The 12,665-nt window shown below is 39.8% G+C and overlaps 1 protein-coding gene across 2 annotated transcripts in view; it reads left to right on the top strand.

The window, feature by feature from the left end:
• The window catches only part of LOC118333035 (ephrin type-A receptor 5), a 53,190-nt gene that overhangs the window by 34,238 nt on the left and 6,287 nt on the right, over positions 1-12,665 (top strand). Inside the window, exons 9-15 of one of the 2 annotated variants that reach the window (XM_035668526.1) lie at positions 1,507-1,574; positions 2,649-2,774; positions 3,588-3,773; positions 4,902-4,963; positions 8,265-8,332; positions 8,434-8,583; positions 9,885-10,074. In XM_035668526.1, coding sequence (XP_035524419.1) covers positions 1,507-1,574; positions 2,649-2,774; positions 3,588-3,773; positions 4,902-4,963; positions 8,265-8,332; positions 8,434-8,583; positions 9,885-10,074 — 850 coding nt within the window. The remainder of the gene's footprint in view (positions 1-1,506; positions 1,575-2,648; positions 2,775-3,587; positions 3,774-4,901; positions 4,964-8,264; positions 8,333-8,433; positions 8,584-9,884; positions 10,075-12,665) is intronic. The other variant, XM_035668525.1, reaches the window with a different exon arrangement.

Genomic DNA, 12,665 nt, shown 5'->3' with positions numbered 1-12,665 from the left:
ACAGAGAGCTGTGATAGGAAAGAGTTGCACATGACCCCTGTGTGTGTATATGTGTGTGTGTGTGTGTGTGTGTGTGTGTGTTTGTGTGTTGTCAATGTGTTCAAGCACTGGCTTTTTTTGTCTTGAAGAACGAAAAAATGAGGAAAACTCAGCCATCTAAAACATTTTATTGACTCATGGTCTGACAAATGCAGTAGAGTACCTCAAAAGTATACTAATTTTAGTGCTATGTCTCTGTTTAGTCAGTGTTATATGTTTGCACTCGTGTTTGTGTATAGGATCAAGTTTCAAATCAATCCTCCTGTTTAATCTGGGTTATCTGTGATTATCTCTGATGCTGCTTGTCTAAATATTGACATACTGAAGCTTTGAGCACACAGACACATATCCACACGGCAAACAAATTAATACAGGTTTTGGCCTATACGTCCGAAATACACAGACATGTTTTCTCACATGAGCGTGAGGGAAAAATATATCAAGATGCAGTCAAAAGCCAGTGAGTCAAAGAATCTCTCCTATATGTCATTTTTCTTTCGGGCAAGTTGACCAAAAAGCATTATTTTGTAAGTGCAAGACTGCTTTCTACTCTGCCAGAAGTCAGAGTTGATCTGTTGACGAGGGCTTTCCGTCTAAAAGGCTGGTAGTTTTCAGCACTTTCAGTAATGTAAGTTAGCAGATCCTATGAGAAAATAAAAAGCTTATCTTGCACTTAGATCCCTGTGTGATCGTACTCTCTGTTGGCCAGGATTTGCTTTTCTGTGTCTGGACCATTTTGTGGTATCTCTACTCTAATCTCTGTCTGTGTAAATGTCACTGTTTGTTCTTCGTTTAGATATACAGTAGATAAAATGCGTAAGGGCCATAATTTGTGCTACCTTTTTGGAAATTGGAAAATGATGTAAAGAAATAATGCCATTGCTAAATGATCCAGCTGAATCTAAACAGCAGAGGGAATTTGTCTCTCTGAAACTGAATGTTTTTTTTAATGTGTCATTAAATAAAAATAATAACTTGAAGGGCACACTGAGAGTGCATACCTCCACCAAGGCCAATAGTCCAGTCTTCTGTGATATGCAAATCTAGAAGCACAACCAGTCTGTATTACAACTGACCTATCTCGCAATGTTAACGAAACTGAATAATAATTGTGTATCTGCCCCATTATTCAGATCTGCTCCAAATTAAATAGGTTCTTTCTTAGCCTATGCTACACCCTTCCAGTTTCATGAAAATCAGGCCAGTTGTTTTTCTGTAATCCTGCTGACAGACAAACAAACAAAAGGCACCAAAAATGTAACCTCCTTCGTGGAGGTCATAATAGGGGGGCTGATTGCCAGAGCTGTTTTATTGCTGAACATACTGCTGATTGGCATCCACCTTTTTATAACAGTGTTGATGAAATTATAATTTATGCAAGTGTAATTGTCAAGGTTTTCAATGTTTTTACATGTGCACATAAAAATACTGTAATATGACACTGATTCTGCTGCGTTTGTGTCTCAGGCGGTGTGGCTACAGCAAAGCAAAGCAGGATCCTGAAGAGGAGAAGATGCACTTCCACAATGGTCACAGTAAGTTAAGAAACCCCACTCATTCTGTGTATCTGTATGTGTGTTGGCAAGTTCATCCAAAGTTTACTCTACATGTACACTAGAGGGTTCATACAGTGGTCAAGTCTGTATGAGTTTGTTCATCCCTGTAAGCGTGTGTGTGTGTGTGTGTGTTTTGTGTGTCTCAACCAGTTCGGTTGACAATGTTTGTCACTAGGAGCTATTCTTTGAATGACACAACTACCAACCAGCTCCATGGCAGCCATGTTGGCAGAGGACACACAAAGCTATGATGATTTATAGGCTGTGACAGCTTAATGTATTTGACCACATTTTTGGCATTGTATCCAGCTATCCATCTGTTGGCATCAGAGCCGACCATGACGGGTACATCAGCTCCGGAGAAATCAAGGGGAAAATAATGCCACATTGCCAATATGTGTGGTTTACTGTCATATTCATTCATACGATAAAAAAAAATGTTTTAAAACGAGTGTTAATTACTTATCACGCCCTCAAAAAGTGATAGAAAGTTTTTTAGATAATTAAAGTTATGAATCATTGTATTTTGTTCCCTAGGCTCAGCATTTTAGGTAATTTTGGTAATTACTTTCTGTAGGAGTGATGTGTTTTAAAAGGTAGAATAATAATAATAAAGGCTTCAGGAGGTCAAAGCAAGAACTAAATCACATCACCTCAACAATATAAAAAGCCAGAAATAATATTGATTATGACTAAGAAATATGGATAATCACACTATCACAGTATACATTATTTTGTGTATTTATATCAGAATATAAGATAATAGACAAATTTATGAAAATTCAAACAAGAAACGGACAAATCAAGCTACTACAACAACTTGGATGAAAAAATCTAAACAAAAATCAATATTGCCATAAAGTAATCAGGCTCCTCGATTTGCAACATTGCCTGCAACGGCTTAATACAACGCTTGCAGCATGTTCAGGTAAAGAGAGTGGGACCACTATTGTTATGTATACATGCATTGTATTGTGTATTCAAGCCTGAATATATGTTAATAATGGTAAATTACATCTAAATGGTAATGACGCCATGCCTGTGTGTCTGCAGTAAAGTTCCCAGGGGTGCGTACCTACATTGACCCCCTCACCTATGAAGATCCCAACCAGGCAGTGCATGAATTTACCCAGGAGATCGACGTCTCGTTCATATCCATAGAGAGGATCATCGGAGCTGGTGAGTCTGACTCTGTGTGTGTGTCTGTGTCTGTGTGTGTATGTGTTTTGCAGATGCCCTGATTCTTATTCTGAGCGTCAGTTTGGGGATGATTTGGCCAGAATAATGTATCAGAGAATACATTATTGTTCATTCCGAAGTGAACCTGTTCAGTCAAGCATGCTCGGGTAGAATATTGTACCATTCAACAGCTTAATTTCAAACAATACTGTATGAAAACACACTCGATGTACGGTCATAACAGTAATGAGTCTAGCCTAATTTTGTCTTGCTGTATAGAATTTTATTATTTTCTTGTTACCTCTATAATAGTGCGTCATATTTTCTTCAACCTGCATAAACCTGCCACATTCCTGATTGCATGTCTCTGTATATATACAATCATTTAGACACAGTCAATTAAGCCAAACACTGTGGTAGAAAATAACACTTCTCACAGCTTTAAATGGTGCTCGTCCTCTGCTGACAAACATGTTGATTTGGTTGCATTGTGACACAGATCCCAAACAACATAAGAAATGGATTGCAACTGGTGGAGATGAGAAATATTATCAGAAGATGCCCTTGTAGTCAAAATCAGTATCAACAACAAAATAAAAAAGTTTTTTTTCCAGAATTTATTTAGTTTTTCTTTTTCTCCACAGCTTTATATAGAAGTAGAATGGGTTTGTAGTCTATAGATGAAAACACTACAGCGTGAACTTTTAGATTTAGATCACTGTTAAGGTTTGTTTCACCATATGACAAGACATTTGCAGATTAGTGTGGGCTGAAATGTTGAGGCCACAGTCATGCTCTATGTCTTTTCCTCAGGGGAGTTTGGCGAGGTGTGCAGCGGACCGTTGAGGCTGCCCGGGAAGAGAGAGATCCAGGTTGCCATAAAGACCTTGAAAGCAGGCTACACAGAGCAGCAGAGACGCGACTTCCTGTGGGAGGCATCAATCATGGGCCAGTTTAACCATCCAAACATCATTCGCCTGGAGGGCGTGGTCACAAAGAGTGAGTCATTGTCTGTTTCTAGTCAGATTTAACAAACGTTGTTTTGTTTTTGCCATTTCTAACGCATGTATGTCACAATGCAGATTATTCAGGCTACTCATAGGGCAGTTGTACTGTCTTGATGTTTGGGAATCTCAAGCTCGACTTGTCAGGTTCAAGTTTGCTTGTCAGACTCGGCTGTGTTTTCTTCAGTCGATAAGCTGTACTTTGTCAAGGTTTTTCAACATCTGTCACGCTCAAGTGTCAAGTGTCTTCATCAGTCAGGTTCAGATGTGCTTTGACAGCTTCAACTGTGGTTTATCCAGGCTCTACTTTTGAAATCCCCTTTTTCTGATTTGAACATTTGTGCCATTGATTTTATCAAGTGTTAGAGTAACAACAAAATGAATAGTAAAATATTTCAGAAAGCTCCAGTAGTGTGTGTCTAGGAAGGGTAAGGACAGCATCACTGCAGTCAGGTTCATTATTCTTATATGTAATTCTATTTTTTTTTTTTACGTGGTTACACACACACTGTAATTATTACTCTTCATCTCCATATTCATTTGTTATGACATGTTTTGACAAGTCAAATCCAAATATAGCATTTTATATAGTGTATATATGTGTATGTATATGTATATGTGTATGTGTATGTATATATATATATAATCTTGCAATGGGAACTTTGATATGATGCAGTTATATTGAGGGCTTGGAGCCAGAGGGGCATAAGTGGCTTTTGACAAACTTTACAGGAGAGACAAAACAAAATTTTGACCACACTTCAATCAACTGTATTATTAACCTTAAACCACAACATTGCAACCACAGACATACTTACATGAATGAGTATTTAAGTAATAAACTTATGGAAAAACTGAAGTTGAAGCTGAGAAACTACAGCTGAAGCCGATGATGTATAGTCTAAGGAATGTTTAGCTAATTCTTGATGTAGTAGCACAGTTTATACTGATAAAAACTGTATTAAGTTGGAAAAGATGAGCCCTGTGAAGACCAAAGTACAAATTATGTAATATTCCTGTTTGTTCAAAATTAAGCAGTTTGAGAGAACCTTAACCAAGATTTAGTTGTTTTTGTGTTTTTTTAAGGTATCGTTGTTGATTATTCTCATGTTTTGCTTTTCAGGCAAGCCAGTGATGATCATCACTGAATACATGGAGAATGGATCACTGGACACTTTCCTCAAGGTATATCAGACAGGATGCTTAAGAGTGAGGTCATGGGAAATCTAGAGAAAAGGAAGTGAAGGATTGGAAGAGAGAAAGGATGAAAATCATAGGAATTAGACAGTAGATAAAGAAGTGGAAATACACAACAATGGGAAGTAAAAAGAAGGAAAGAGGGAGCTCTCAGACCTAGATCAGTGTTCTGTACTGATATAAGTGGCAAACGAGCAAGGCTGGAGAGCGACTACTTGCTAATATAGCATATTGTGGGGACAATTATCACAGAGGTGGAAAAACAATTAATCTTCTGGAAAGGAAAATACATTTATGAGAGCTGTTTGTCATAGAGATACACCACTGTGGGCAAAGATAATCAGGTGGGGTGAAATGAGAATGTATCCACCAAAGCTATCATTATTCCAATTCAATACATCATCATTCCACACATTCAAGCATAAGTTAACGAAGGAAGAATATGTGATTGTTTGTGTAAAATCTTAGCCGAGGCGGGTGTTACACTCTTTCAAGGGGAAAGCAGAGTTAATTGTGTGTTCAGGTTGGCATAAGTATTATTTCTCAGTACATACGATAAAACATTTAAGAGAGCAGCAATAAATAATACTGAAAGGGATCCCACTTCTAAGTGTATCAAAGAAATCTGAGCACTCAGGGCTGGAATCATGTCTGCACTGTCTAGACAATTTGGACTTTGCTGAGCGGGGAAGGTGAACTATAATGAAGAGGCAGGGTGGCAAATCTCTGAATGAAGTGATCCCTCTTCAGAGCACTTCAGTCTACTTGCTGGTTACAATGGCAAGATGCTCAGTTGGCGGACAAGGCCTAAATCCTGCAAAAAAAAGGGGAAACTTCTGCAGCAGATGGCTAATGGAGAGATGAGAACAATAAGGTCATACAGGTGCAAGATGGTACAGTAAAGGCGTATTTCAGAACAGTAATTATGGAAATTTGTGAAAGGTGAGAATAACATGGTGGTGTTTAGAGGGGTAGGTGTGCTTGAAAGGCAATGCAGACTGGAAAAGACCTTTACCTGAAGAATATGTTCTCTCCCTGGCTGTGTAAAATGGGAGGATGCTGTGAAACAAAAGACAGAAAAGGAAAGGTGGAAGAGATGTGCTACGGGGCTGTGGTCACTGGAAACTGCTGACGTGACAGCTCTGTGTGCCTTTGGGAGTAATCCTGGATGCAAAGGGGAGGCAGAGGAGCTGGGGAACCAGCAGGCAGAGCAGCACAGAAAACCCTGTGAAGTAATTACATGGATGGCTGGTATACTGAGGCCGGTATAAATGACACGGCCATGAGAGAAGCAGGGGTTGAACTGGCTCCTGGATTAAGTGTCACAGCTATGGGCAATGCACTATAAGGCTCATAACTAACATCTTTGGCTTAACATCTCATTTTGCATGTAAGTGCGATGTTCTGCTATAGATGGATAGCTTACATTTCGATTGGGAGGAGCTGAGGCTTAAGCTAACAGTGAGAGCTGTCATTTGGTGAAAACTAAGAGGAACCCTAGTGAAAGTGTTTTCCATGGGAGGGAAAGAGCAGTTCTAGTACTATAATTTACTTTTTTTCAAGTATGGTATGAAAGCTAACACCTTCTCCCTTAGCATGAAGCAGTCAGGCACATTTCTCTTTTCTTTTGTAGCTGTTAATACACTACAAAAACAATTGTACACATCGTTTCTGGGACTGTTGGCTCCGATCTTGTCACCAGACAGGACATTAATATTAAACAATTTTGCAGATACTGGAATGTGTTCAATGGTAATATCTCAAAGCAATTAGTGCTTAAAGTTATTACAATATTTGTGCAATGCAACAACAGCACAGCAAGATCATGGTTAAGGCAAATAAACTATTGTTAAGTTATGGTTAAGATCATGCAACTAAAATACTCGTCTGAATATGAAAGGAATTGCTAGTGATGGGGTCAGTGTTGGGACTGGAATTAAAGGGTACCTTCACACTTCCTCACATTTAAAGGTCTTGCGGTATACAACTGCATATGTGAAAAAAGTTTTATAAAGCCTTTTGTGACCAGAGGAAGTCTAATAAATTGTCTCAAATGAGGTCACTTGAGCCATTGTCAGTTGGTACTTTTTATAAGTCTGTGAGCTCTTTCAGGGAGCTTCCCCTTGACCAACATGCAATGGTGGAGAGAAACACATTCTGTCCTTGGCAAAAGTTCTTTGCCTCGGTTATTGAAAGACCTAATTATTAATATTGGGGTATGGAAATTTGAAGGTCCCACAAGATAAGGCTGAGTCATAGCATGAAAGAAAAAGTGGCTGTGACTTACCCAAGGAAGACACGGCTCAGCTGGTGTCTGTACCAGAGACTGATTTCATAAAACATGGTGTGACTCTGGGCAACAGGGCAGCAATGAGCTTTGGGCAGGATTAGAGGAATCCGTAATCTTGGTTCTGGTCTGCTCACAAAGCAGGAGAGTTAAGAACACGTGGGAAGAATGACCTGAAGTACAAAAGTGCACTGGTGATACGAGACATTGAGAACAATGATTTTAGATTGCTATCTTCATTGCTATCATAGAGATTATTTTGTATTTCCGGGAATTAGTGTAAATGAGACTAGGCTGCAATAATGTGTACCCTCAAATTCTTCCACTGACATAAAACTGTGAAATATATTAGGACATGTGAAGTTGTGTCTTTGTCACTACACTGTAAGTTACAGTAAATGGCTTTGTGGCTATCAATGGTGGTATGGCTTTCTTGCCTGAAGGCAACTTTTAGGCAGCAGAATACTTATCATTTTGCAGAGGTCACACGTGCTCTCTCTTTTGCCTTTCTATATTGACCCAGTTTTGCAGGCTACACTGCAAAAACTACAGAAAAATACCCATCAGCATTGAACCACATTGTTTCACTGCTTTTTTCCAGACATGTTTTAATGTCAAACCACACAGGGACTCCATTATCCTTACAGACAGAACTAGTGCATATATAATACAGAATTACAATGCAGTGTAGACACTAAGGAGAAGAACTGCACTGACATTATGCTACTTAACTGAAAGTGCAAATACATGTACGTACTGTAGGTCATCCTGGGTCAGCAGAGTTCATTTTGGGGGATGCTGGCAGACAATTAACTTCATGAATGATTTATTTTTAGTGGATTTGCAATATTTCTGATTTTAAACATTTGCCACGTGATATTATCCGTCCCATTTTTATCTTCCACTCTCCCTTGAACGCTTTCTATTCACTGTTTGATGGTTTGATTAAGGATATCTTCTAACAACAATGTCTTTTTCCCATTTGTCCCTTCTTTTCTTCAGAAAAATGATGGTCAGTTCACCGTAATCCAGCTGGTTGGTATGCTGCGTGGCATTGCATCTGGCATGAGGTGCACATAATGTATTATGAGTCCACACAAACACACAATGCATTACTGAGCACATCATTAGGGCCCAGGTTTAATCCTCTCCTTTGTGTTGACAAATGCAGATACCTCTCCGACATGGGCTATGTTCACCGTGATCTTGCAGCTCGTAACATCCTGGTCAACAGCAACCTTGTTTGTAAAGTGTCTGATTTTGGCCTGTCCCGAGTCCTGGAAGATGACCCAGAGGCTGCGTACACCACGCGGGTAAGACTGTGCATGTTTGTGTGTGTGTGATACGGCTGCAACTAATTATTTTCCCTGTCAATTATCTGTAGATTATCTTTTCAGTTAATAAAGACAAGGCTGATCACTATTTCACAGAGCCTTGTTTTTTCTGAATACAGTCCAGGTCCAAAAATATATTTTGGATCATTTTTAGTGGTGTAAAAACATTAGCAAATCCTCCCCTATAAAATAAAATGCAAATATTTGGCAGTTTTGTTTAATAAAGGAGCGGTAATGTGAGAAAGGAAAAGGAAGGATAAACTAGAGGGTACACTGTTGTGTCTTTGAGGACAATTATATTTAATCTGGTGTGTATCTCTGTGTGTGCACAGCAATTGTGGTGTATCAAACTTTGGATTAAGTGGGAAAACTCTTACACAAGAGCCTCGCTCACACCGAATACACGCAAACTTGCATTCATATATATACATACACACACACACACACATCATAAAAAAAACACACACCACACACACACACACAGACGGCAGCAGCGGGTTTTAAATTGAGCTGTGTGTCCCAGGCTGAGTGGCGTCCTGTCAGCCAGAGACGGGCTGCTTCCTGCAGGAGGAGGGCCAATTAGTACTCAGCTCAGTCTCCGCAACACTCAATTAGCACTGAGTCTTGCTGCCTTAGCGCCAAATATCCTGTCACTCACCTCTCACTGCCAGGCTACATTTCTTCTTGCGCTCCCTCTCTCTCTTTCTCTCTGGCTCGTCTGGCTCTCTTTCCTTGACAGAGCAGTGAGAATAACATAATTCACACCCTTCAAATAATCAGACCCTGAGATATCCCGTTGCTGTGTTCATCAATACTGCATCAAGCTAATTTCACTACTCATCAGCCGAAAACACATTTTCCTCTGGAAATCAGCAGTCATCCTGTGAACTTTTCTATCTTTGCAATGAAAGCGCGATAATGAAGATGAGGGAAACAAGTAGAGGAATCTCAGGCCCCCCAACAGTTAGGACAGGGAATTTGTAAAAGAAAGTGAAACTTGGTATCATGAATGTGTTCCTAAATTGGTATTCATTAGTGAAATTGTGAGTTGGACCACATGCGGCAGAAGTGTTTCAATTAAGGTCTGTTCTTGGTTTCCATCTTTGTGTAAGGAAAAAAAAACCATTTGAATGACTGCAGCTGTATTCATACGCCAGAAGGTCATTTGTACAAGTGTGGTACAGAGCTGTTGTGGATGTAAACATATCAGGGTTATTTCTATCAAGCACCGCTACAGATTAAAAATTGTAGTTATGTTTTCTAAACCTAGTTTCCTTTAAATCCACAGAGGTATTTGCTTTGTTGGTAAATGTTCTTACATTTTGTCACAGGGTGGGAAGATTCCTATTCGCTGGACGGCTCCAGAGGGCGATTGCATAGCAGGAGTTACTCTGCCAGCTATTGTGGGAGTATGGAATGTCAGTTGGAGGTTGATGTCATATGGAGAGAGGCCATACTGGGAGATGTCCAATCAAGATGTAAGTTTGATGTGACATTGTTATGGAAATATGTGCATTGTGTGCATTATGTATTTTGTTGATCTGAATTTGTCTCGATTTGAACTGTTCATCCAACACTTCAACCTCCAAGTGGAATTATTTTTTCATCCTGGGGGCGGTGCATTCAAAGGATGCAGGATTGTACAACGACCATTAAATAGCTTTAGACAACTGAGACAACGATCTCACCATGAGGCCCATCTTGTAGCTGTTCTGTAGCAACAACTCAACTCAGTTTTATTTATGTAGCAACCTTTCACACAAACATACAGCCCCAAGTGCTTTACAGAGCAAGATTATAACAGGCAAAAACTAAAAACAAAAATAAGCAACAATGAATAGAATTTTGCAAGACATGATCTTCTTCAGATGTCATTTTTTCTCAGTAAAGAACACAGTATATCTTTTTTGTTTAATCCATGCAAAAAAAAAAAAAATTAACAACTTGCCATTTTAGAGTGGGGTTATGTGCCGGATTATTTCTTGGCTGCAACCAGTAAAGTCCTGGAATCTGGTTGCCTGGCAACTGCAAAGAGCCATGAAGTAGTCCAGCATGTAACCCCCTGAAAAATAGGAAATTGTTGTTGTTTCACTTTAGCACTCAAGAAACAAAAAAGATACATATATAACATGTTAATTAGTGCCTCTTTAATGTTTGTGCTACAGTACCCTAACCGACTGTTAGCTGTAGCTCTGTATTTAACATACAGGTATCAGAGCCGTATCGATATTTTCATGTAACTCTTCACCTGAAATAAAGTAATTTACTATTTTTCCCAAAATGTCAAACTTTTGCTTTAAGGACCTTGGAAACGTCAGCTGAGCAGCTGAAACAGCATTTTTTTCTCAACTACTATTTCCAAGGTCAAGAATGAATTTTGAACCTCAGCTAGGGCACTCTTTCTCTGGCTTGGGGTTTAGACCCAACATGGGGTTGCTTCACATGTTAACAAAGGTCATGATAGATTTCGGTTTGCAGGTATATTTATATTTCTTAATATTTTATGAATGTACACACATTAACAGCATTAAATGACACATAAGTTTCGTCTGTCATTTCAGTTTGCATGCAAAGAATTAACTTCAATTGGAGTAGAAAATGTTAACACATGGCCGAATGCATTGTGCCTTGGGAACCTGTGACTTTTGTATAATAAAGACAGCAATGAAGCCATCAAGGGAGAAAAAGACATGTAGGTGAGACATCAGGAGGCTGAATGTGGGTTGAAATAGGGAGGGCTGTGTGGGAACCCATTATTATAAATCTATTACTGCAACGTGTGGACAATGAGAATGAATAGCTTTAATGGAAACACAGAGAGACATTGTATGGTGTAGAGAAAGGTGTGCGTAAGCAAAAGAGTGAAACAGGTATATACTGGAGGTGCAGTGCTAAGCAGAAAAATGTGGCAGGGAAAATAGTGGGTTGTACACTCACTTAGGCTATCTATCACCCAGCAAGGCTTTTAGATCACTTATAAACAGCATTCATTTCACTTTATATCCCAATTACAACAGTATTCACAGTATTTTTTAAATATTTGGCCAAATGTAAAATTGTAAAACTTGTAAATGAGTCGCAGAGTTGTTTACTAGTGGTAGCTCTACTCAGCAAGTACCCACATGACTTGCGTGTGTCTGTTCATCAGAGGGGGAGACCAAGAAAAGTGAGTCAGAGGGAGATGGACAGAGAAGAGGGTAGCACCTAGATTAAAGTGCAGTCTGGAGTTCATTTTAATGAGGAGAAGTGCAATCTTGTCACATAGAGATGAGTGAGACTGTAGCATTCGATTCAGACACCACACACATGCACTCATTTCCCACCCACAGACACGCACACACAGGCAACATATGCACGCACAGCCCTCCAGTGACCTCTTCATCCCCTGCTTCAGACCCCTCCCTCCACCCTTTGGTTATTAGGCTGTCTGTCTCAGAGAAGTCTAGAGAGAGGGAAGAGAGGAGAGGAGAGGAGGATGAGAGGAGAAGACGTTTGATGTTTAATTGAAAGCGTTATGCTGGATTTTCTCTGATCTGCGCAAGAAAGTGCAGGCTCTCACACTCTCTTTCTCTAAGCTTCTCTCCTTCTGTTTCCCATTTCTACCCCTTTCGTGCTCACTGCTTTCTCTCGTCCCCTCCTTTGTCTCTCAAAAATGCAATCTTTTTCTCTATTCTTTCTCGCCTCTCGTCCGCGTTTCCTTTCTTTCTCCCACCTCGGCCTCTCATTTTCCTCCTCTGATCTTTCCTCCCTGCCAGTCAGCTATGTGTAGTTCTTCTCCCTCTCAGCGCGCCGCGATTATTTGATGCTGCGCTTCTCTCTTGCGCTTTGGTCTGTGCGTACGTGCGCTTTCATGCATGCATGTGTATTGGAGCGCTATCACGTCTGTCTTTTGTGTGAATTTGACACAAGTAAAGGCTGTCATGAACTTGACAAATCAATTCCCTCCAGTGTCTTGCACTGGCAGAACTAGGCTGAGAACTCCAGCCTGCTTGCCACTGCAGGGTTTAGCATAGAGAGAGCTAGGTTTATTTATTATTCATCTAACTCAACCCCCCCCCCCCAAAAAAAA

This window comes from Morone saxatilis, unplaced genomic scaffold, assembly GCF_004916995.1.
Source record: "Morone saxatilis isolate NCDOM2014 unplaced genomic scaffold, NCSU_SB_2.0 Contig21, whole genome shotgun sequence".
Taxonomy (NCBI): domain Eukaryota; kingdom Metazoa; phylum Chordata; class Actinopteri; family Moronidae; genus Morone; species Morone saxatilis.
This window is presented reverse-complemented; position numbering and strand designations above follow the sequence as displayed.